Source organism: Gymnogyps californianus, chromosome 5, assembly GCF_018139145.2.
Source record: "Gymnogyps californianus isolate 813 chromosome 5, ASM1813914v2, whole genome shotgun sequence".
In the NCBI taxonomy this organism is placed as follows: domain Eukaryota; kingdom Metazoa; phylum Chordata; class Aves; order Accipitriformes; family Cathartidae; genus Gymnogyps; species Gymnogyps californianus.
The window spans coordinates 60,203,744-60,228,473 of NC_059475.1; the positions used below are offsets into that span (position 1 = coordinate 60,203,744).

The following is a 24,730-nucleotide window of genomic DNA, read 5'->3' on the forward strand; positions in this document are numbered from 1 at the left end:
ATTGGGTTCAGTGGTAACCCTCATGGCCCTTCACAGCAACCTGATGCCCACTGGGACCCCTCAAGTTTCACCAAGAGGCACGCTGATCGCCAGCTGCTCCTCCATGCCCCCATGGCCCCACAGCCGGCTGGGACCACCGCCCCTCGCCGAGGCAGGACCACCCCGGCCGGCTCGGCGAGGGGTTCCCAGAGGGCTGCTGAGGGCGGTCGGTGACCGTCCCCCCTCCTCAGAGACCCAGCAAGGAGCGTTGAGAGAACGGGAGGCTGGGTGGGGCAGCGGCGGGCTGTGGGGCGGAAGGCTGAGGGGACGGGCGCTTTGATCGGGCTGCGGGAGGTGGGGGCTGAGGGGACGGGCGGCGGGAGCTGGGGCTGGCCGCGCCGGGCACGGGCGGCGGCGACTCGCCGGCTCCAGGCAGGGCTGGCGGGGGCGGAGGCGGCGGGAGCGTCAGCAGCCTGCGACCGGGGTGGAAGGAGGCGCTGGGCGGGCACGGCGTGTGAGGAGAGCCGGGCCGGGCCTGCTGGCGGGGCTCAGCCCCGGAAGGTAACGGCTCTGGGGACGGGGAGAGCTGGTGGCTGCTGGGGGGACGCGAGGCCCTGAGGAGCGGCGGGGACCCTGAGATGAGGGCGCTTCCGCTCCCTGGAGCCGCTGCCCGGGCCCGTCACGGGTTAATGCTGCTCTTTTGCAGGCTAATCCCTCCTCTGACCCCGCCGGCGGGCTTTCTCCCCTTCCCTGCCTGCTCTGTGCTTTTAACCCCCCCGTCAGGAAATACCGAATTAAATCAATCAACCTTGGACACGGCCCCGGAGCAGCCATTAGGTTCCCGGGTCCGCTGCGACGGGCTCATGCGCACCTAGGGCGCGGGAACCGCGTTGCCGCCCTCACGGCACGGGAGCCGGGCTGCAGCTGAGGGGGCGCGGGGAGAAACGGCCCTCGGGCAGGGCGGGAGGCCCTGCGACCGGGGACAGCCTTTCTGCAACGGGTGGCCAGGTAGCGGATTCGCCAGCCTTCGTGTTACCGGGGGCCCTGCGCTGCCCGGGAGCTGAGGCGGTTGTGCCTGCCTCCTCCTCCGGAGGTTCCCCCTGCTGCCGTGTCAAGCAGCCAGGCTTCTCAGAGAGGGAAGAGGCAGCCTGCCAGGTCTGTGTGGAAGCTGGTCAGGAGAGGGAGAGGTGTATCTGAGTTGTTGAAAGGAACACAATCATTTTAGTGGTTTAATTTGTGAGGCTGCGAGGGATTGCCTGGGTCATTGAGTTTAGGTCGCTGCAGTCATGGGAAATGTAAAGTTGAGGCGAGCCCACAGAAACGTCCTAACTCCTTGCCACAAGCCACTGCCTCACATTCCCTTCCACTCCCACTCCACAGCACCATGTGGCAAAAGTAATACTGTACCGAGGCATCTGCGTGCTACCCAGAGGGTAAAGGAGACAGAGGTAGCAACAGTGCATGAGGCCCTGCATTGGCAGGGAATGGAAAATGATTGAAAATGAATGAAAATGCATGCTTGTAGATCACTGTGCTCCTTGCCATAGGGGGAGACAACAACACTACCAAAACTCTTCACAGACCCCAAATTTACCCTAAGTGTATGAACATAATGTGCCAGGTGAGATCTGAGCCCAAGAGATCTGTCACCTGGGATGTCAGCATACACTGTTGTGACAATTAGCTGTGGTAAGTGTAGCGGCTCAAAGGAAGGCAAAGAAATTGGAAGACAGTTTGTGTAATCAAAGGGAGACTAATTCTCTCCATGTCCCTGCAGACATGCTGCAGGAATGTTGCTTTTGCACATGGGTGTAACTACAGTCTAAATACTGTGAAAGAAATGGATTACTGTCAAGCTCCTTTCAAATGCTACTGCTCTAACTAAGAGCTGAAAACTACATTGCATTAATAGTATCTAGAGTGAGAACTGCGAGTGTCATTTATGAAAGATTAAGACATTAATATAATCAGAAGGTGCAAGCTATAAAACACGGTTAAGCATTTGTACTATCTCACAAAGTCCAGTATGTATACATTTCTGAATTCATGGGATGCCCTTCTTGCTATTTCACCATATGTCCAGACAGGCCTATTCTGCTTTGGCGTCTGAATACCTTATGCAATAAGCATGTCATAAGCTTTGGAAGTTTTGGCCACAAGCACATCTGTTTATCAGTCTCAGTGACTGCAGCAGAAAAATTCTACATCTGGCTGCTTAACAGCAAATTGAACTACAGCGAGTTTTGGTCAACAAAAACAGACTAAAATTTGAGAACTAAAAGTTTTTAATGAAAACAATGAAGTAGGACCAAGCTGTTACACATTCAATACAAAAGCGCTGGAATCAAATCATTATTCTGAAACTAAAAGTAATGCTGCTTTTAATTCTCTCATGGAAGAAGTACCAGAAATCTGACTTTCAAAGCCTTCTGTCATAGGCTTTAATTTCTAACTTTGGGATCACCATTCCTTCATTAAACAGTTCCTTCCACGAACTGATCAACCTGCAGCTTAGATAGTCGTCTGCCTTATCTGAAAGGCAATGCCAGGTTTCATTATAAGCTGCCTTCTAATTTCTAGATGATCTTCTCAAAAGACAACAAAATTTAATTGTAATTCTCTAAACAGCTCTGAGACCATGGGGCTAAAGTGATACAACTGTTTGCAGTAGCTTGCAAATAGTTGTTTACATTTAGTTGCAGCACAGATCACTTCCCAGACAATTACTTTGCACACCCAATGGCAAATTAAAGGCCACAATATTCTTTTTCCCTTGTAGTTAGTCAAATTTATGCATAAATTAATGCAGATACTACCTTTATCCTATCTCTAGACCTTCATTTGGAAAACTTTCAAGTAAACTTTTGTTAGTGGTCATAATAACTAGTGACTGATATCCAGGCAAGTAACAGTTGTCTTATGTTGTAAATCACCCAGGAATAAGCCAGCAGATAGAAATAAAAGTTACTACTTAACAACATACTCTGAGAGCTTGTGAACTGGAATTGAGCTGAGTGCTGAAATTGATACTACCTTGCAAGTTTTTCAGTAGTCTTGTGGAGCAGGCTGAGTAAATTATAATGTATTTCCTAAATTTTCTTTAAAATGTACCATAAAATGGGAAAAATACTAGTTATATTCAAATCTGTGGGATCTTTCCATTGATTTTAATTGGATCAAGAGTGCAGCAGGGGGGAGGTCCTTGAACTTCATGGAGTTCTCTTGCTAACATCTTATTTGCACAGTGTGGTTTTGTTCTGTATTGGGGAAAATAAAAATACTTATTTTTATGTCTGTAGTTTCAGCTCCACCATGATCCTGCAAAACTCTCTTGACGTATTTATTCTCTTCTAGGTGACAACCACCAGCCAACTACAAGACTGCCACAATGAGTTTTGTTGAATATGGAGATACGATACAGGATGGTGACACAGCTATTGTGTTCTTGGGCCATGAATCCATGTTTCCTGTGAAAGTCCAGCATGGCACTGTAACTCAGACTAAGTACGGGGTCATCAGGCATTCCACGGACCTCATAGGCAAGAAGTACGGCTCCAAAGTGACCTGCAGTAAAGGAGGATGGGTGTTTATTCTTCATCCAACTCCAGAACTGTGGACCATGAATCTTCCACACAGGACGCAGATTCTGTATTCCACTGACATCTCTATAATCACCATGATGTTAGAACTGAAGCCAGGCTCCATAGTATGTGAATCAGGTAATAATTATATGTTGAAATCCTTTATTAAGAACTAACACCAACACTTGCATGAAAAAACAGGCTTATCTTTACGTTTTGCAAGAAGTCCCTTTTTTTTCCATTGTGATATAATTTTCTCAGCCTGCACATTGAGTAATTCTATTTCATGTGCACATGTTATCAGCTGCTGTTTCTTCAACAAGTGATGTTACCTCAGTATACTGGCCTCATGTATGGGTATACCTTTGAGTATGTGTTTGATTAATTCATCTTCTTAGAATAAATATAAACATTTTTCTTTCCCTTTTCTCAAACTGTTGTTAAGTACTTCAAAAATATTTTTTAAATACATGGTTTGAATCAAAATTCAGGCTTTGAATTTGCAGTTTCAGAGAACATAGTTGAGATAACCCAGTGAAAGAGACTCTGATGACAGGGTGTTGAGCTAATAAGGGAAATAAATTGGCAGTATTTATGTAATGTGATACCATGTAAGTACATATATTTTGTCTTTCTCTTCCAAAGCGTGATCCACTTGTAGCACTGCAACTGCATGCAAAATCACTGTAGCTGTATAATACAGTGGATGATGTGTTCATCACAGGGCTGTGTTTTGTTTCTATACTTGGTTTCATTTATTACAGCTTCCATGATTTTGCTTAATTTGCAAGTGAGGAGTGAAATTTTATATTAATAGATATTTTCCTGGTTAAATACAGTTTATAATAATGCCTTCATGACTTTATTACTACAGGGAGTATGAGGCTTGCTTGATTTGAGTGCATCTCTGTTGTTTGGAAAAATATGAAGTGAGGTAGTTTGTCCTTGTTTTTTCTGGCTGTTTCCTTTGAGTCTTTTTATGAAGCAGTTTCATACACTTCTCTCTCAAGCATAGGGATGCCAAAGGATCAGCGTGATGGTATTGTGCTGCACTGCATTTTCTTGCATTTAACATTTCCTGTTCCCACCCAAGCATAATTTTGGGCAGCTTTTCAGGCATAATGACCACTTTCCAACACAACTGAAACACCATTTATCTCTCCATCCAGTTGCACCCGTTAAGAAATAGGTGGTGTATGGAGCTGCTTGCTGTATAGCAGCACTTGAAACAGGCAAAGCCATATGCAGAAGCCTCTGGTACTGCTAAAATGGTTGGCTCCTGTGCGTTTATAATTTGGTTTGTAGGACGATCAGACATGTTTAGGGTTGTCATGGGAAGTAGCAGTATTGTTCATTGGGCAGCTCTTCCCCTCTTCCCCTCCCTGCTATGTTTAAACAGGATGGGAAAAATAAACACAGCAAATTATTCAGGGTGGGGGAGATTTGAATTGCTCCATGTCCTGCCTCACTTGGAATAGGTGAATGTTAAAGTACAGAGCTGCACGTAAAATGTTTTCAGTAATGTCAAAGGTACCTAGAGAGGGTGAAAATGTTTAAAAGCTCATTTATCTAAACAGCTAAGAAATGGGAACACTTGATGAGGTAACCTATCCAGATTCCCAAAAATGTTGTGAGTCAAAAGTCATAGCCACAAACAATCCTTTTTGCTAATGAGAAACTGTCCCCAGGTTTACTTTAATGCCTATGATGTCAAAGTATTATAACTTCAGCTTTCCAGGAAAAGTGAACAGTTTTACTACTATAGTTTTGTTTGTATTGCTTGAAAGATTCACTGTTCACGAAGAAAGAAAGACAGACTATTGCATCAAATTCATCTGGTTGACCTTGAAGCAAGAGATCTTACTGCAAATTTGCTTGCAACTGACTAGAAGTGGTGATTTGAATTAAAAATTTTACAGGTACTGACAACTGGAGCCTCCAGTGTGATGATGTAACCTACTTTGGTGCCATCCTAAATTAGACAGTATTCAGTGATCCAAAATCATTAGTTCTAGATTAACCTTGTGTGGCCTAGACGGAACCAGCCCAATGGCGATTAATAGAAACAAGACGGAAATCTGGTCTAGTAATGACATTTGAGTCTGCTTCCTGCTGGTGCTGGTTTTAGATGTATTTTGAGCATTAACTAGCATGGAGGTCTGTCTTTTTTATTATTTTAAATGGAACTGATATACGTAGTTGCTGTACGGACTGGCAAAGCAGGCACTGTAAATAGGCCAGGCTCTTTTCCTCGTCTTACTAATTAGACTGTGGAAGAATGCCCTGCGTTTACCCAGTATAAGCAAGCAGAATTGTGGATTAGTCTCCACAACTGTATGAAGAAAGGATCAATAAAGTAAGATGAAATACCCTCTGTGTCATGTTGTAATGCTGTGAATATGAGTGTAAATGATCTTTTGTGTGTGATTAGAAAAATTCAGTAGAATAACCAGAAGGCTTTATTTTATATCACTTGAATTATGCCATTTAAATTGATTAGTCATGATGTGTCATAAATAATATAAACATATTAATACAGTTTTTACTATTTTTAATCATCTTTAATAAATATATAAAGAGCAAGCTTGTCAGCAGTGCATGCATAATTAAAATCATCCAAGCATACTCTATTGAGGCTATAAGGGAACTTGGCATCTGCCTGATGTTTCATGATGGAGATGTAGGAATATGATCCTTTTTCTGTCTTCTGCTAATTTCTAATTTATAAAGGTATGTTGAGATTTAAAAACTGTTAGCACCGTTGTTGGAGCTAAGATCTCTTGAAAGCATTGGTCCGTGGTCTGAGGAATTCCCCACTCTGATACAGTCTTTAACAGCCTGATCTTTCCAGAATTAAACGATACTTGAGATACCTGCTAAAATACCTGCTGTGGGTGGCCTGGTAGTGTGAAACTTTAATTCTCATCAGGTAACTCCGATCCCATTTGTGTTCATTGCATGTGCAGCCACTGTCTAGATAAAGGAATAAGCTGAATTTTTTTGTGTGTGTGTGTGGCCACATTCTCCAAAACTAATCTTTATGTCAACTTCCCAGGCAAGGCTATTTTCAGTCCAGTGATTACAGCTGCCTGTAGTATAACAACTCCATTTGACAACAAATTTTGAGGTTTTTACATTTATTTTTATACTGCATTGGAACCAATATGAAACCTTTCAGATATTTTTTCCAAACAAAAGTGTGGGGAACCCTTTTTTTTCTTTCCAGTCCCCATGTATCGAGGCTTTTTTACTGTCCTCTCTCCCTGGTGAGACCTGAACAAGTGTCTGTCCTAGCCCTCTAAATTTCTCAGGGAATGCTGTACAGCACTGTGAAACCTCATTTAATCTGATAAATCTCAGAAATATTTTGGCTTTGGTGGAGCATTGTATTTAGAATAAATGTAATATAGTCAAAAGTATGCTAACAACCATTCCAGTGATCCTTCAGCATTCAACAAAATCAGACTCACATGAGCAAAAATGTTAATTGGATTTTTCATTTCCCTTCAGCTAAATCCCAAATTAAAAATTGCTAAACCCTGTTCATTGCCACACAGCAATGGGTTTCTGAGCCCACAGACTGGATTTCTGAAGACAGAGAACAGTATTCTGGGTTCTCGTCATTTCTCTGTGGAGGAGTAATGAGAGCTGCTGGTCAGCCTTACACTAGAGCTTCTCAAAAACAATTATGAAATTTTCAGACTCACAGCCAGGGTATAGATTTTGTTAAGAGTACACTCATAAAAAATTAATGAGGACTTAATGATTAATGGATACTCAATAAATGATTAATCATTTATTGTGGAGTCCCAGCAAGTCAGCTGTATGCTTATGACTCTTCTGAAGGGCTTATAGACTTTTTGACAAATACTGCTCATGTCTTTACAGTTTTTGTGGCGTAAGTATATGTAAACTGTTTGCAGCCCTATCTTTAGTGTAAAGTACAGACCAAAGTTTCTAAGTATTAATTTGATTTTGGAATGTGCTCATACTAATTAAGTCTATGTTTTATAATATCTCCCTTATCTACCTCTTAGCAGCTGTTCAGGTTAGAGAAGAATTCGAAAACCTGATCCTTGTGTAGCACCTTTTGAAGTATAAAAAAGGGCTTATCAGTACAAACATCAGAGAGCATCATATTCTCTTGACATACCAAAGAACTGAATCAAAACTGTGGCCACATGAGGCATCACTCTAATGTATTCAGACTTGTGGCTGACCTGCAGCTGATGAGGAATGCTGTTCATACCCTAAAGCGTTTGTTTCCAGACTTTTTGGACTCACTTTCATCTTATCATTTCACTTGACCACCACGCGCATTTCTCATGCAGCTCTGAACTTCATATTATGTCCATTCGCAGAAGATCCCTCCCTAAAGAACTCCGACTCTTGAATCTCTAAGGAAAAATTCTTTTCCATCTTCACATTCCCATTCCTTTTGTAGGCAGTGCCAGCCTTGAAAACTTCCCTACTCTCCTTCCCCCAGCTCCTCAATCTGCTCAGTGAGCAGCGGCCCTCTCTGACCTCCAGCCTGCTGCCTAAAATACCTATTTCAGCATGGTGTCCACAACAGATGGGCAGGAGAAAGAGCTAATCTTCCGTAAAGGGAACTTCTTGATTTGCCGTTTCCTCTTTCAGCTGCCAGCTGATCTCCTTGAAACTCTTTCCCTCCGTCTCTTCCTCCTTCTCTCTGTCCCTCCTCTTGCTGTGTCTCACCTCTGCCACCATGATTTGTGCCCTTGACTATCTTCACAGTAAGATCTTTGGGTTAGTTTCCATCAGATGCTTAATATCTCTTCATATATTTGCTAAAAATTATTAATGATTCTCCTGTTACATAAACTTGTTATGTGTGGTGAGCAGTCTTTCTCTGTTCAGTGTTTCTTGACAGACATTAGCTGTGGAGTTGTTAGCTCTGTCTAAAGATTAATTTTCCTTTGGTTTTGAGGCTCCTTCCGTTCTCATGGCTGACTCATGATCTGTCTTATTTGCTAGGTCTAAGTGGCGTAGCTAGGAGACAAATACAGCAACACTGTCATTGTTTTGTTGTATTTACTCATTTTAGAATATCTTAGGTAGCCAAATTTTGCAGCAGTAACTTCAGTTATATTAAAATGTTAATAGGTATTGTATTGACCCAGTATTAAGTAATAATCTGCATACTTTTAACTTTTCCTCTTTTCAAGCAATATGAACCTATCTATGTATGCACTTAAGAGCTTCTTCAGCTTTATTCCAAAATGTGTTTGCTTATGCACTGCTGTAAACATCTATAGGTCCTACATCACAATTTGTAGTTCCTTTTTTAAAAAGAAGCACCCATGATGAGAAATTTTTGGGGAAGACAAGCCAAGTGATAGCCTGCAATAAGAAAATGTAGTGGAACACAGAATCAGGTCACTTATGTTTATAGCATGGGTGGGATTCCAGGAGGTTAGACAAATATCCTTTGCAATAAGAAAACCAGACTAAACAGAAAACAGTGTAAAAATGTACTCTTATTCAGTTATCAGTGAAGTGCTATGCTGGATGCTGTGGTAACACTCATGTTTCTCTTGACAGTGTTCTGATGTGTATCTATACTGTGTTGAAATAGCACAGTGTTATTTTTGAACAGCTCAGATGTTGTCCACTGCAGCTTTGAAAAGGTGAGAAATGATCTTAACGTGGACATTTTGTCAAGATGGCTGAGGTGTGTGCAGGCCTCTCTGTGGAAAACCTGTCACCTGAATAAGCAGACAGTGAGAAGAACAGATCTGTTTGAGGTCAGGGGAATGATCAGGGAGTTCATCTGATCAATGCTTTCTTGTCTGCAAATCAGAAGGAGGTATCAGTAGGTGCTGAGCTAGAGTGTTTCATCTAGGTGTCCACTTGTTAGGATTGAAATCCTTCTAAAACTGCAGTGTTTTCCTTGTCTTGGGAGGGGAGAAACACTCCCGTGAGCTTAGACATATCAGAGAATGTACTTGAGCCCAAGAAGAAGGGAAGGATACTACATTGGTCTGCAGGGCCATTAGCCACCTAACTCATGTGGTTTTAACACAGGATCTTAATTCATGCCTTTGGACTGAGATGGACCACTTTCCAAGTCTACATGTTGATCCCCTACATGGTGCCTGCTCCTCAGATTCTGAGCTTTGAGCGTGGCATATTGTGGACCCTGCGGTGTTTCATTAATTGCCTGCAATGCAGATGTCTGCTTTTTGACTAAGATGTTTAAGATCACAGAATAGTCAATGTAAAAGAGCATCATGTTTTCCAAAGGCATTAGCAATGACCTAAGTGCTCACCTAAGTGAGCTCTAAAACAGCGGCTGTGGTGTTAAGAATGTCTTCAGTACAATTTGAATTATCATCGTTTTACCTCTCTTCTATAGACTCCATTCATGATTAATACTCTGTAGTTAAATGGGCATTGTCTTGTGGTAGAGAGCAAACAGTTTCTAAGGCTGTTTATAGTGCAAGCTGTCAGAAAGGCAAGCATTCTGGTGTAAAAATTATAAACTGTATTTGTTCTAGAAGTTGTCTTGCCTTCTGCTTTCTAGGTCAAATCAGGAACATAGGCATTTCACCACACCTATATGAGAATGAAAATGTATTGAAGTCCATCCAGTTCTTAACTTGCCTCTTCTGATACAAAATATTCATTTGTGAGCATTCAGGTTTTGGTTCATTTGTATACAGGTAATTCAGTTATGATATTTCAGGTTTGGTAGCATTCTAGTTCATGTCTTCAGTAGTACTCCTTGCATTTTGCTGCTTTCCTGACTGATGCTGTATCATGGTAGGGATACCTTTCACTTCCCCAGGAAACCTGAACCTGACTAGAACTTATTCCAGACTGGTGCCTAGGACTCTTTGAGTCATATTTTGCTGAATACTGCTTTTTTCAGTAGTGATTTTGAAATAAGGACAAAGAGAAATTGAAAAGGAATTGAGAAGGTGGCAGGAGGACTCAAATGTTGACTGTTGTGGATTTGCAGGGGAGAAGGTGAATATAAACATTCATTTCCCCGTCTACAACATCAGAGAAACACAGGGCTGAACCCCTGCCTTCTGTAGACAGTGCTGATTGGGCTTTAGGGCTTCTGTTGAGTGTGGACTTATGCTGAACTGCCAGACCCTCATATTCTTAATGAATCACATCAAGCATGCTGAACTATCAGGCACATGAGAGTTGAGGGTCATCATAATTTCACAGGACTGGGTTCAGAATCTGTCGTCTCTTCAAGGAGAGATTTTACAATGGTGGGTGATTCACAACCATCTTGTTCTTTGTTTCTTGCAGTTTTGAGAGTGTTGTCACGCAGAAGGCAGGCAGCATCTTCAGAAATACTCTCATTAATGATGTTAGTGTGATAGAATTTGATATGTTAAAATGTGATACATGTGTATTATTCTCATGTTTGTGGTAGCCAGTCAACAATAAGTAATTCCTGGCAACCTTGTTTAACAAAAGCTCAGTCTGTAATACGCCTGCAAGTGGTGACTTCCAACATCCTGGTTTTACTTCAGGGTTTGGCTTGGAGTGTTTGTGAATAAAAAAAGAGTACCAGAAAAGAAGCCAAAAAATCTTAATAGGTTTTCCTAGGAAGGAAACAAACAGTGTCTTCTGTGGTGTTTTTAAGAGCAAATTTAAAAGGAAAGTGATTAAAAATGTAAAATAATATGAACAAGGAAACTGGATACATGCACAAGCTTCCTCTCTCTTCTGCTTACAGCCCAGCTGTGCTGACAGGCCTTCTGTTCAGTCTTTTAGATTAGCAGAGAAAGATGCAGAAAGTGTGCAGCATTACCCAATTGAGATGTAAAATAATTAAATTCTGTCAGTTTGCAAAAGTTCTCAGTTGTGCAATCCTGCCTTCTGGCATGAAATGTAAAGGCAGAATTTCAGTCATTTTAGTGGCCTGTGAACAATAGTTCCCTGCTCTTGTCATTAAAAAAACCCCAAACAAACAATGAAATGCTATTTCTTTGCTATGCGCATATATCGTTGAGTTTTTACAACCACATGGCTACTGTGCTACCATTACTCCTTTTGACCAGGGAAAAGTTTATGTTGACATTTAGAGCCTACAGGTGCCATGACCAGATAGTTTTTCATGTGTGCCCATGTAAGTGTCTTTTGCCTTTTGTTTGCTTTATTTTAATACTGGCAAGAATGCATGGATTTTCACTTTAAGTAAATGTGTGTGTCACAGTTTCTCTCTTCCCTTGGACTTATGTGAGGCCAGTGCTAAAATCTGTAGGTCCTCCCTCCCTGTCTAATCTGCCCCATTAAAACTGGGGGGAGGGTGCTAGTCTGCCCGTCGGGGTCGGAGCCCTCTCAGAGGGAAGCAGAGGAGCAATGCTGATTCCGCAGTGCAGTCGGTTGATCCGGTGGCAAACATGGGCCCTGAGCTCTGTTTACAGTCTGAATGGCTCCCCTTTCAGAGCTGTCAGATTAAATACAGTGCCACGACAACGTTTCTCCCCTTACGTGACTAGAGGGCAAGAACCTTGGATCCGTCAGTAAACTCTGACTTCCTGTATGGTTATGGAAAGTATTGCTCCAATTAAGCAGCTGTACCAGCCCCTGTGTCCCCTAATTAATTTCCTTTCTACAAGTTTCAGAGCTTTCTCCACCACTGCTGTACTTCAGGTTCTGTCCTTTATAAGTTTTTTAAGATTTATGTTAGTTGAAAGAACTTGCTTCAGGCTGAAATTTAGCCTGAACAGTCATTGAAGATAGCTAGAAATAGATTTTCTTTCTATGGGAGAAATGTGTTCCAAGTACAGAATTATAAATCAATAAACACAGATAATTTGGGGTTGCTGTGGGGTTTGGAGTTTGGGGGGTTATTCTGTTAAATGCCACTTGAGTGAGTAATTTGCAATGTGAATTGGTATATGGGTGTTTTCTTCAGTGAAAACGTTCGTTATTAGTCATTCATCTATTTAATATGCCAATGGATCATTTAAAATAAGTTTCCTAAATTATCAAACTAAAACAAGGACAAAAATCTGTGTTTTAATAGTTAGTGCCTAGTTGTACGTGGTAATCGTACTTACATACAATTTCAGGTATGTGATGGATCTCATTAGACTTCGATAAGATTGTGTAGGCATGTATGTATGTAAGTCACCTGTGAAATCAGGTCGTTTGGTCAGTGTGACTTCAAGGAGCCCAGAGGCCTTAATTTTGGATAATGTCGGTGGGAGCTGAGGATGGCCCGTGTCGCTTAAGAGGCCTGGGCAAAACAGACTCCATATCCTGAAGGCCATTGGTTTGCATGGATATCAGTAGGATTTTCAAGCACGGACCCTTGCCAACTTCTCTTCTTTGTTTTAATGAAGTATAAGGTTTTGAAAATACATTAAAATTTGCCTTCATCTCTTTTCACCCTAGAAGAGTCTGGCACTTTGAAAAAAACTCTTTGGTTAATTTCCCTGAATTATTCCTGTTGCATTGACTTCCTCGTGTTCTCTTGTGGCACTTGTTAGAGCTATAGCTGACCCTTGGCATTAGTTTTCTACTCCAGAGAGATAGGACAGGTCCTGAGTTTGCCAGATTTTTAATTAATACTTTGAGGACCCTGAAGACTGTTTCCTCGGTCATTTAGCCCCCCTCTCCTTGTGAAGGAAGGGCTGTTCTCTTTCAGTAGTTTAACCAATGGTTTCTGTTCATTTGGGTTTTGAGTAAGTGTTCAAGCAGGAGGACTAATGGAGAAGACCTTTGTTCTAATGTTTAGCACTGTCAAAAGGCATTTCAGGAATTGTTTGTCTTTTCTAGGTACAGGCAGTGGATCCCTCTCCCACGCTCTCATCAGGACAGTGGCTCCCACAGGGCACCTGTACACGGTGGAGTTCCACCAACAGAGGGCCGAGAAGGCCAGGGAGGAGTTTCGAGAGCATGGAGTGGAGCATCTGGTCACCGTGACCAACCAGGATGTCTGCAAAAATGGGTTTGGTGTCTCCAACATTGCAGATGCCGTGTTCCTAGATATTCCATCTCCGTGGGAAGCCATAGGACATGCAAAGTCAGCGTTAAAAGCTGAAGGTAACTGCACTTACCTCTTTCCGTTCAGGAAGTACGGTGCATGCACACATCTCTGCCTTTGAGCCATATGCTAGATCTGCTCGCTTCCATTGTGTGATCACTGTTCTCAAACGTCAAAGTCTCTAGGCATTTCTAAGGCTGAAAAACCTTCAAAAGAGGTCTTCAATTTACAGTGGAAGATTTGAAAGGAGAAGAACAACTTTTTCCTACAGGCCTGTGCTAGCTGCTGCAATTAGCATGAGCAGTTTATAAAAAACCCTTTGAACCTTTGTCAAGTGCATTTTGCTAGATCTGAGGTGTGTGGGAAGCAGCAGTAACAATAAATGCTGAAAGCAAATTTCTTTGGCAATTCAGTGGAAAGGTGTTTGTATAAAAGGTGTTCAGACGCACTTCACATCAATCATTGCAGATTTGGACCTATTTAACAGAGTACTCCATCAGTAGTGTTAAAGAAAATGTGGTTATACTTAAATACGCTTGCCAATTTCTGCTTTAAATCTCTGCTGTTGGAGCTAATGAGAAGTTTGCCGTTGGTTGCAGTGGGAATGGAACATAAAGGCTGTTCTAGCTTATGCCAATTATTCTGGGATTGTGACAGCAAGTGAGAACTGCTGTTGAGGTATTGAATGGATTTCATCAGTGTATTATAAATCTTTTCCCTATTGAAAAATAAGCTTCAGTGAATAAATCATTCTTTTATCCTGGAATAAGTTTTCCCCTAATTAATGTTATACTGGTGTAACTATACCAGTGTGGATCTGAACTAACTTGCGCCAGATCACTTCCATCTACAAAAGTGACTTTTGTAATCGAGAGCATGGAGTGCTGAACAGTGCCCGTGCTGGGACATGAGTTTAGCAAAATTTGATTATGTGCCAAGGCCCAGTTCTTTGTTAAAATATGTAATCACAGGCCTGACTTTAAGTGAATTGCTAGGTCTTCTTGAAATCACGGGATTTAAGCTTGTTCTTAAAGGTCACTGAATGTGCATTACCTTGCTGAGTCAGGACCGACCCAGCTGTTAGGCTACCTCAGCTACTACTGAAAATTTTCTAGAAAGCTTTCTGATACCAATGTAACACACACTTTCTTGAAAAAGTGAATAAATAAAGAGAGACTTGTTAGCACTCTACCTGCAAGGATTACAGCTCAATTTGTAGCTGCTTTCCAGTGTGTCCTGGGAAAAAAATAATTTTCACTGCACTGTATGATGCCCTTCCCATGCTCAAATTATCTAATCTAGTGAGCACAACACTCAGCTGACTTCCCAGCTTAGAAGGCGCTGCATTGCGCAGTCCAATTTGAATTATTTAAGTGGTGCATGTTTAGAATACTAAGCAGAGCTGCTTGAACAGTTCAAAGTTGTGAATCCTTGTCTCACTCCAGCATTTGAAATCCTAGAAAAGGTATTACAGTCCCAGACTGGCCATACCATCTGGCTATACTTTTCTGTACTATGCTACAAGGTTACATCTGCTTAGGCAATATAAATAATACTTTAAAATCCCACATTTTTGTGTTTGTGAAGTGGCATCATACACTTTATGTACCAGTCAAAAGGCCAAGTTGCTGATCCTTGCTGCAGTTTTTGCTGCAAACAGCCACCAGTGTCTGAGATCTGGTATTGGTCTAAGGCTCATCTTTTGGGTTTCATAGCACCTGACTGAGCTGGGGGCATTTTTTTTATTTTGCTATTTTGCATATAAACAAAAGCTGGTTTTCTTTTTTATATAAAATATAATTGATTGCAGTAGTAATAGGGACAAACTTACACGTTTCTGTTTTATTCCAAATCATGCGGGTAGTTTTGTTGTGGGGTTTTTTTACTGCTGTAAAATCTAAAATATGATAGAAGGATATCTGTAGCTTCTTCCCTTTCGCTACCACAGGCAGATAATTTTATAGTGCTCCTTTGTTTTGTTTTCAAATAGTTAAAGCTCTTCTGCGGTAAGAACAGTCTGTGCACATACTGCTGTCGTTCACCACCGTTCCAAGGGTTAGTATAGTGATAAAGCATCACTGGAGAAAATGAGTCGTTCCACTCTTCCCTCCACGCCCTCTCTCTCACATCTGGACAGGGTCACATTTGAACCATTCACACTGTGGGTTTTATTGTGATGTTCCCTGCAAATATCGCAGCTGTACTGCCAGACAGTGGTAATTTATTCCCTAAAGTCTTAAGGTACTTTGAATGAAATCAGAACTAAGCGAATTCAATATATAGCATCAGCTAGCCTCCTCTTTAAAACCACAATATTCATTATAGAGTGTTCAGCTGAGACAATATGTAAGAGAGAGTTCTTAACCTTAACAAAACCTTATCAAATCAGTGTTTTCTCTCCTACTTAAGCTCAAGATCCTGAATAGTTGCAGCGCCTAGTAGGCTGAGTGTTAATGATCCTCTTTACGGAATACATTTATCACTCACTTTATGCCTTGCAGTATGCTGTAAATACACTACTTACAGTAGCTTGGTCTCCCATTTAAAGCACTGCCAACCTCTGAAGAGCTAAAAGAATAAGATGGCACAGTAGGTTTGTGACTAGAAGGTTCTTGTTCTCTGATGATGTGCTCTGCCGACGTTCAGGCTTGCATCTCAGCTGCATCCTTCTGTGCTGATTTCACCAGTCACACTTTCAGCAGAAATGCTGCTTGTAATATCTCTTGGGCACTGCTGCACTGCAGAACTTGCTTTCATTTCCAGACCTGCACTGTTTTTCTTTTGCAGCATCTGCTGATTAATGCTTTTCTATAGTCATAGCTTCTGTTCCCAATATCTGACCTTGGTGTTTTTTGCAAAGTTGCTGTTAACCCCTTCAGGCTAAATTTTTAAAAAATGAAGAAAATGAAAAAATTGTGAGGTAACAAAAATATCCTCAATATTCTACAGTTCTTAAATGCCCTGGAACTTTTGACTCACAGTCATCTCACAGCTGAATACTGTAGTGCTTTGAATATAATTCTGCACCCACCTACTCTACTCTCATAAATATTGTCTATTTCTTCCAAGGCTGTGGAAGATGAGGCAGAAAGCCATTTATACAATAATTTTCATACAGATTTTAAATTTTCAGGTAGGGAGATGGAAAAATACAGCCATATATTAGGTTGGATTGGCCTCTTGCATTATAAATTGGTCCTTGGTGGCATTTAAATTAACAGTCTGAGTCACAAAATTATTAAAACCACCCCTCTCTTATTTTCTTTCTTTCTTTTAAGGATTTTACTCTTAAATTCAGACTTGCCACTCTCTCTCGAGCGTCATAAAGCCCCTAAATTATGAGTTTGTCCAATTGTGATCCTTGAGATACCACCTGAATCAGGTGACATGGTGCTGTCAGGTCTCCCCCCAAAACTCTGCAGGAAAAGTTCCCTCTGAACATCTCCTTGTTTGGGCCTCTTCATTTCCTGACATCACAGAAGCCCTTCAGCAGTACTCCACTCTTCGTAGTAGTAATTGGTTTTCATTTCCAAAGTCTTATATTTGTTTCATTTGTACACAATGGACTTAAAACAGGTCTCGTTTGCATTTTTTTCCCCCTTAGCATAGCCATTGATTGTTGTCCTAACCTGCCAGGTTTGGTTATTACAGATGCTGTGTAAGAGAATAAATAATATCTCATCCTCCCAGTAGCCTGTGGTGCAGGTAAGGCATTGCCTGGTTTAGCTAGTTTCAATTTTCATTTGGGCTTGCCTCCCTCCTCCCCTGAGCTTTCAGGGAATAACACATCCATGTAGAAAGTCTCACTGGCTATTTTTCTTGAGCCCCAGAGGTTATTCATGGTCCCATTTTTAAACCACTCAGGTGTAGCTTTGAGGAGCAGCTGAAATCCCTGGCCACAAGTCTCACCCCTGTAGTATCTGAGTAGAGAGTACCCCAGGCTGAATCACACTGAGAAGAGGGCAGTGACATCAAGGCTGACGTTGTTTGGGCTCGGGCTACCTCAAGAAAACACAGGGAATGTGTTAGGGCAGGAAGTGGAGCCTGACAGTCTAGCATGCTGTCATCCTCCACCCATGCAGGTGGTACTCAAGTCGGTATCAACGCTTCTCATGTCCCCAGGAAATTGTTTTGGAGTAAATGGATGAAGCAATAAGTGCTTGCTAAAATGTCGGCACCAACCTTTGCTAGTGTGGTACCTGCTTTGATTCGAAGGAGAATTAACTCACGGTGAGGTTAAAGATCCACAAACTAACTTTAAATTGAAGCATATCCTCTCAACATTGAGGGGCCGTCTGATCTAGTGCAAAGCTGCCCCACTAGGATCTAGGACCGGGTGCTAACCCACAAAGCAGCTTCATCTGGTTCCCAAGCACTGGCTGTTTGTTGAGCCAGCCCCAGTAGTTGTATCTCATTGGAGGGCATTAACCTAGCTCCTGTCTGTCAGGGGCTGGTAGGTCAGGTGCACACAATGGGCCTGGCCTGAAGTAAAAGTGATTCTCTCACATAGCAAGAGTCAAGCAGAAGGATTTCTGCATCGTAATCCATGCTGTGGAATGCCGGCCAAAGCTGTTGGCCTTTACACAGCTTGTAGGAAGTAGTTTGGGATGAAAGGATCCTTAAAGGAAGTTGTTAGGTTTTCTTCCCCAATTTGGAGCCAACCGATTTTTTAATTTCCTTGTTGCATGCTTTTGCCAGCCCATAATAGTGAGCGGAAATAAATTCCTTTTGAAGGATGCACCCACAAATGTAGAGGTTAAGGTCACATTTGCAGAAAATCATATCAAGCTCCTATTAATGAGTTGGCAAGTGATTTGGAGAAAATTTTCTTTTCTGAATCAAGAAACATCCTTTAATTTCCAACAGCTGAATCCTCTAATTTCACTTGTCAGGGAAGCTACATCAAATCGCCCACGAGCACACTCGCTTAAAGGACGTTCTGTCCCCTTTTACAGAGGCAATATTTTTAGTGTCCTACTAGCACAGAGTAAATGCCACAGTGATGCTGCTCAGTGACTCTCCTGCCTCGCCCCTACATAATGATAATGCCTGTGTGATTTTTTTCTTCCATGAGATCTTTGTAACGTAATCTTCCAATTCTGACAATGCACTGAAGTCCCAAAACCCAGAGCTGTGTTCTTTTACCAGAGATAAAAATGCTGTGTTGTATTCTTTACATCACAGAATCATTTCTAAAATTACAGTCCCTTTTCCCTGGAACTTAATGGTGCTGCACTACATATGTTCTTTTTGCATCTTCTGAATAATACCGGGATGATGAAAAAACCTGTCAGAGCACTTGTGACACATACCGTAACCTACAGAAGCGAGAGCACATAACTTGGACACGTTTTCTGTATCGTAAGCATGCACTGGAGTTCTTGTCAATTGGGTAGCACTGCCAGATTTTCCATACTTGGAACCTAATGCAGTTATTAGCTAAATAGAACTGGTGGAGGTGTTAGTCCTTGCTCAGACAAACCAGAAACAAAATTGTTTGTTGGAGTTGCACAGGAACGTACCCGGAACTGCTCTTGAAGGAGGAGCAACTTTCAAGGTACTGACCTCTTGTAAAGATGCAAGGGTGTGTCTCTTGATTACTAATTAGATACTGTCTGTTAAAATGTACAGTGCTATGTGCATGCAAATCTTCTCTTTTATTTCCCCCTTCCCTTAAGCTCTCTTCTCTAATCATTCCAGTCTGAATTGTACTTCAATTTTCATATCCTCTCGACCCTATTGCTGGTTACAATGACTGCCAGGACTGTGTGGGCTTGTTCCAGCCTACGGGTTTGGGAGATTTAACCTCTCCATTAAATGTTTCAAACTAATTCACTCCCTGTAAAACTGAAGGTAGAAAAAAATTTAAGTCTTTCATACAGTCTCATTATTCTCTTCTCCTCAACTGTAGCACTTGTCAGATGCATTATACATGAATAAACACATTTTTAGACAGCTCTTCAGATCAAAAAGCTCACACAATGTGAACAGGATTAATCTCAGATAATTACTATATCAATTTATGATGACACACAGATCTCATTAACCAAATTTAGGAACAGTAGCTTTCCTAAAAAGAGAGCTCTGAAAGAACACAAACTCAGTTTGTACTAAAAAGTTTCCGTTCAGTTGTTTTCACTGCTCTCTAGTTTAGTCCACCCCTTTGTGATCCACAGACAGAGCAGTGTGCCCCATCGAGCAGAGAGGGAGGGAGTACATGTCTTTTCTTCATTCACTAAGGAATCCTTGGCATGGCAAGACAAAGCAATGCATATTCAAGTCCTTTAAGCCCTAAATGCCTCTTGATGTCTAAAGGACAAGAGGGCTCTTAGAGAATCTGAGAATTGTGAATGCTGAAATCTAGATTTATATCTGTTCAGTAATTGTGACAGAAAGGGTGTTGCCTAGCTGGTAATCCGGCAGGGGTACAGAGGGCAGCCCACAGTGTAGAGAATTCAGAAGCATCTGGTCTGTTGAAGATGAGGCGTCTCTGCTCCTAGAACAGATGAGCATGTCCTTCTGAGTGCTGTTTTTCTGCTGCTCAGAGTCCACTTTTTTTGCTGGTCTAAACACACCATGGCAATTGAAGCTTCCCAAATCTTTCTATTTTAGACAGCCTCTCGCAGTCTGGAACTGCAATTTCATTTTTGCTTTCCAACCTTCTGCTAATTGTAGCTTTCCAGTCTTCTCTTAATATCTGCTTAATCAAACAAGTCCAGCCTGCAAGTCAGATTCGGCCTGCCCGATGGTGTGTACAGGAAAAAGCAGAGGAGAACCCTCTCCGGCTTGTTAGGATCTATAAAGACACATGCTTGATGGTTTTGCTTCTAAGCTATTTGTAGGTATATTTGTAGGTAGGGATGTATAATAATAACCAGAACAGTAGGTATGAAAGGGAAAAAATGAAATTGGCAGAACTAGTAAAACCCACTGGATGCTCTCAGTTATATGGAATACCAGCTGTTACGCTGTTTTCTCACTCTTCATACCTGAGAAGCTTCCAGCAGTGCAGTAAGTAAAGTAACATCATTTTTTGCTCTTCCCCTCTGGATATTAGCTATTGCAAGCAAGAGCTTTCTTCCCTACCAAGCGGCTTGAAAGCCTATTTTCTGTAACCCTAGTTCCCCAAGCAGTCCGCTTTGCAAGGAGGCAGTCTGATAAATCATCACCAAGTTTGGTGTTGACATGTTGTGCTCAGCTGACCATCCCGAGGCAAAATGAAGGGTGCTCTGCCTTTAATTGAAGGCTTGACAAGAGCCGTAGGTGGCTCTGCAGCTTGTATGGCAACAGCTGTGTGCAGGCTTCTTAGATTTTGACTGTAAATCTAGAGCATGTGAATTCGAAAGCCTAAACATATCTTGAAACCCTGGTAGTCAGAATAAATAAGAACAGACTTACTGTAAATGTAAATATATTTCCCTTTTTTATTGCAATATAAAACACCAAAAACAAAAAGCCTGAATGAAATAGTAGTAAGTCTCTGGTCTCTCTGCAAATTCTTGTTTTGCAGACAAAGAGTTATTGTGAACTGACATTTAGCTAAGTTAGACATTTGTTCAGTTCCCTACACAATAAGAATATAACATCTTTCTTTATAACATATGTGCATCATAGTAGCTTTCTAATTATGTAACAGAAATTTGTTCCTCAGCTTTTCTCTTTTACATCTACAAACATGATAGAAGTGTGTACTGCTTTGGCCAGAAAAGATTAGCTGTCTGATTCAGAATCATTTTGGTAGCCCCGGCCATCCTGATGAACGTATAAATCTCATTTCCTGGGAGCTAGCGGACTGGGTGTGCAATTAAATCGGCATCATCAGAGTTGGTTAATAATGACACATACCAGCATTAATTTTGCAGGTGATTATTAGATTTGTTTTTTAATTGTCACTCCAGGGAATTGTCCAGGGTACTTTGTTCTGAAGATGCACAATAAGAACCCCTGGCTGTGGAGACTTTATTTCAGGACTAAAATTAAATCCTACTTAGTGTAGGGTGGATTAATGGTCATTGAAAGTGTTCTTCCCCAGTCGGTGCCCAGCACATCATTGCTGCACAGTAACTAGAGTGCTACAGTGACGCTTTCAGACCTGATGCTTTCTTTTTTTAGAGATGTGACTTTAGAAACGAAAAAGGAAAAAAAAGGGGAGTTTGAGATAACGCAGGCTTCATGTAGTCCCAGCATAGCCTCTATTTTTAGCAGGATGCTTTGCTCTCACTTGCACGGGTTCTTTAACTACTTAGACAACTGGTGTTGGAAGGCTTGACTGGATGAGCCTGGGAGAGGGCTGGGAAGGAATGCAAATCAGGTCAGCAAGCATTTTCATCTAATTGTAGTAAGTAAAACAATAGCTGAAGCTGCATTGCCCAGTGTTCCTTCCTCCAGCACAAAAGCTTTTCAGGAAGGGCAGTTGCCTTGTGGGACGCTGTGTCCTGGGTGAAAGCACATGCCCTGGCTTTATGGCAGACAGTGTCCTTATAATTCTTTGATCTGATTTGGCTGTGGCTTTTCAGAGTCAATCTGAATCATTCTATTCTCAGCTGTTAAGGTGACATTGTAGCACGCAGAAAGTTGTAAGGGGCCTGTTAATACTCTGTATTTAGAATCAAAAATCTGAACTGTGCACAGACAAGGAGACAAGTGTTAGTTTATCACTTAAAAATCCTATCCTAGGGTTTTGAAGCATTTGCTGTAAACATGCCTGATGTGATACCGAGTAAACTTTAATGCTCAGGAGACATGCTAGTCAGCTTGACTAAAAGGGTAAAGCCTTAATAGCACTCCATCTATGGCCTGGAGAGATTACTTTATTCTGTACACGCATACCATCGTTCTCAAATAAACACAGCCGCTTTTGTCAGAGTGTGTGTGTGCATGCACGCTTATATTCTAATGAAGGCAACTCTGTACAGTGTGTGGAGAATGACTTCTGGCTTTGTGTAGGTGCCAACTTCAGTTCGGTGCCTCAGTCCAGAATAGTGGATAGTGATTCCAAAAGAGTCACTGCTCTAAAGGGATCAACTTTAATGGTTTTATCGTGAACAAATGTGGTGGGCAACACTGGATTTGGAAGATGAATGAATTTGCTGTTGCAATTTTTAAAGGGTCTGAAGCATCTTGTAGAGTCACCCATCTTTGATTTTGTGCTGACACTTTAAACCTGCATAGTTGCCTCATGGAGATTTTCTTGAAGAATATTTTCACTGTATAATAGTAATTCCATGTGCATCTGTGAGAATTTGAAAAAAGATAAAAAGTGCTTCATTTTGGTTTTTGCTCTCTTTTCCACTACCTGTCTCATTTTGCAGGTGGCCGCATCTGTTCTTTCTCCCCTTGTATTGAACAAGTCCAAAGAACCTGCCTAGCGATGGAAGAATATGGTTTTACAGAGGTTAACACCTTGGAAATTCTGCTCCGAGTGTACAATGTAAGGACAATTAGCTTGCAAATCCCTGACCTTGGAAAAGCAGCTGAGGATAATTCTAGCACTGGCTTTGACAGCAGCAACTCATCAAACCAAGGTAGCCCATGCGCTAATCTGCAGCAAGGAACCGTGCAGTTCAAAAGCGGTGTGCCGCTCAGGGAGATGGTTGGTCACACTGGATACCTGACCTTTGCCACCAAGAGCCTGTTTTAGTACATGTTGGGTTCGTGCAGTTTGGAGTGTTTTGTGTGTTTGTGTGTGTATTCTGTTTTCATGGTTCTTTTTTGTAGGGCATCCAAATTTTTACTTGTCAGGGAATTCCATATATAGTCAGATTTGGTTGGAATATGCTTTGTTTAGATAGCACACAAGCATTAACCAGAGCAGCATTAAGGGAATGTTGAAACTCTGGAATGGTGCTCCACTTGCCGTCAGAAAGAAGATAAATTAATAGCGAATGGCCATTCACTGGAATGTGCAGAATAAAGATCCCTCCCGATAAGAAAGCAAAACAAACAGCACACTAATTGCAAATAAGTTGGATTTTTTCCTCTTCTTTTCTGAATTACTTTGCCAGGTTTATGTTTTTATTTTTTTCTAGCACCCCTAGACACTTTTTTTTTAAACTTCTCTAGTGTCTGTGTTGCTCTTAGGAATGTGAAAGTGCCTACTTGCTTCCTTTTAGATACGGAAGTTGAAAGGTCATAGGCTTGCCAGCACGACTGATCACAGAATTAGTGTTTCCTTGGAATAGTGTTCGGCTGCACAGAGGATTATTGGCAGTGCTCAGGAACACAACCTCTCACTCCATTCCACGCTGGCATCTGCAAATCATGTAGATTACACAAAGGTCGAAGAAGTGTGCTAACTGTTGGATTTGGTTTAAAATAGTGTGTTGTGCTCATCAATTTATAGTAGAAATTTGGACCTGGATTCGTACTGTAGTCTTCTAATAGATCATCCACTTTCATAGTTCATGAATCCACTGTGAAAATTCACTGAACAGCTGGTTAATATTATCTGAACACCTCTTTGTAAGCGGTGTGGCTATAAGGTTCTGTTTGTTTGGTGTTTTATGTGCATTATGGTGTACTATCTTCCTGCCATTGAATGACAGATTGCCTTTGGCAGGATTTCTGTCTCCAAATTGCAACAACAATGCAAACTTAGTAAAATCCTCAACCAGCTTTATTAATTAAGTTTTCAGACCATTTACTCTTTGGTCTTCCATACAAAGCTGGTGGGTGTGATGAACTATTTGAATGCTGGATTAAATTTTGTATTTAATAATTATGCAAATTTATAAAGTTCCTTCTTTCTTTTTCCTTTTTTTTTTCTTTTAACGAATTCACAAATATTTTTATTCCAGCCACTAGTACTGTCTCCAGAAGCGTTTAGCTGTGCCTTGCATTTGGTACCTGAATAAAATGATTGCCATGTAAGAAAAATAACCATTCATAAACTGCTGCCTGAACATTTGAACCTGATATCCCTCCCCCATTCTTGACAAAAATAAACAAAGTTAAGCTTTTAACGTGTTATAGCAGAACGCTAATCCATAACGGTTTAAAGAAAGCTCAACCGATCACGACAGCAAATATAAACTGTTGAGCAGATTAAAGGCAGAAAGCAATTCTGTTGAACTAAATCGGTTATGTAAGTTGGCCTACAACTGTAGCATTTCTCCAGAAATTATGTGAAAGTTCTCTTTCTACTGCTGTTAATGTCCTCCAGAAAGGCATGCAGTAAACTGTTAACACTGTT

At 41.4% G+C, this 24,730-nt stretch overlaps 1 protein-coding gene across 1 annotated transcript; it reads left to right on the plus strand.

The window, feature by feature from the left end:
• Positions 1–494: 494 nt before the first annotated feature.
• TRMT61A (tRNA methyltransferase 61A) lies at positions 495–24,730 on the plus strand. The gene is made up of 4 exons (XM_050897396.1): positions 495–540; positions 3,334–3,698; positions 13,332–13,598; positions 22,851–24,730. The coding sequence occupies exons 2-4, from the start codon at positions 3,368–3,370 to the stop codon at positions 23,177–23,179; spliced, it is 927 nt and encodes a 308-aa protein (XP_050753353.1). The 5' UTR covers positions 495–540; positions 3,334–3,367; the 3' UTR covers positions 23,180–24,730.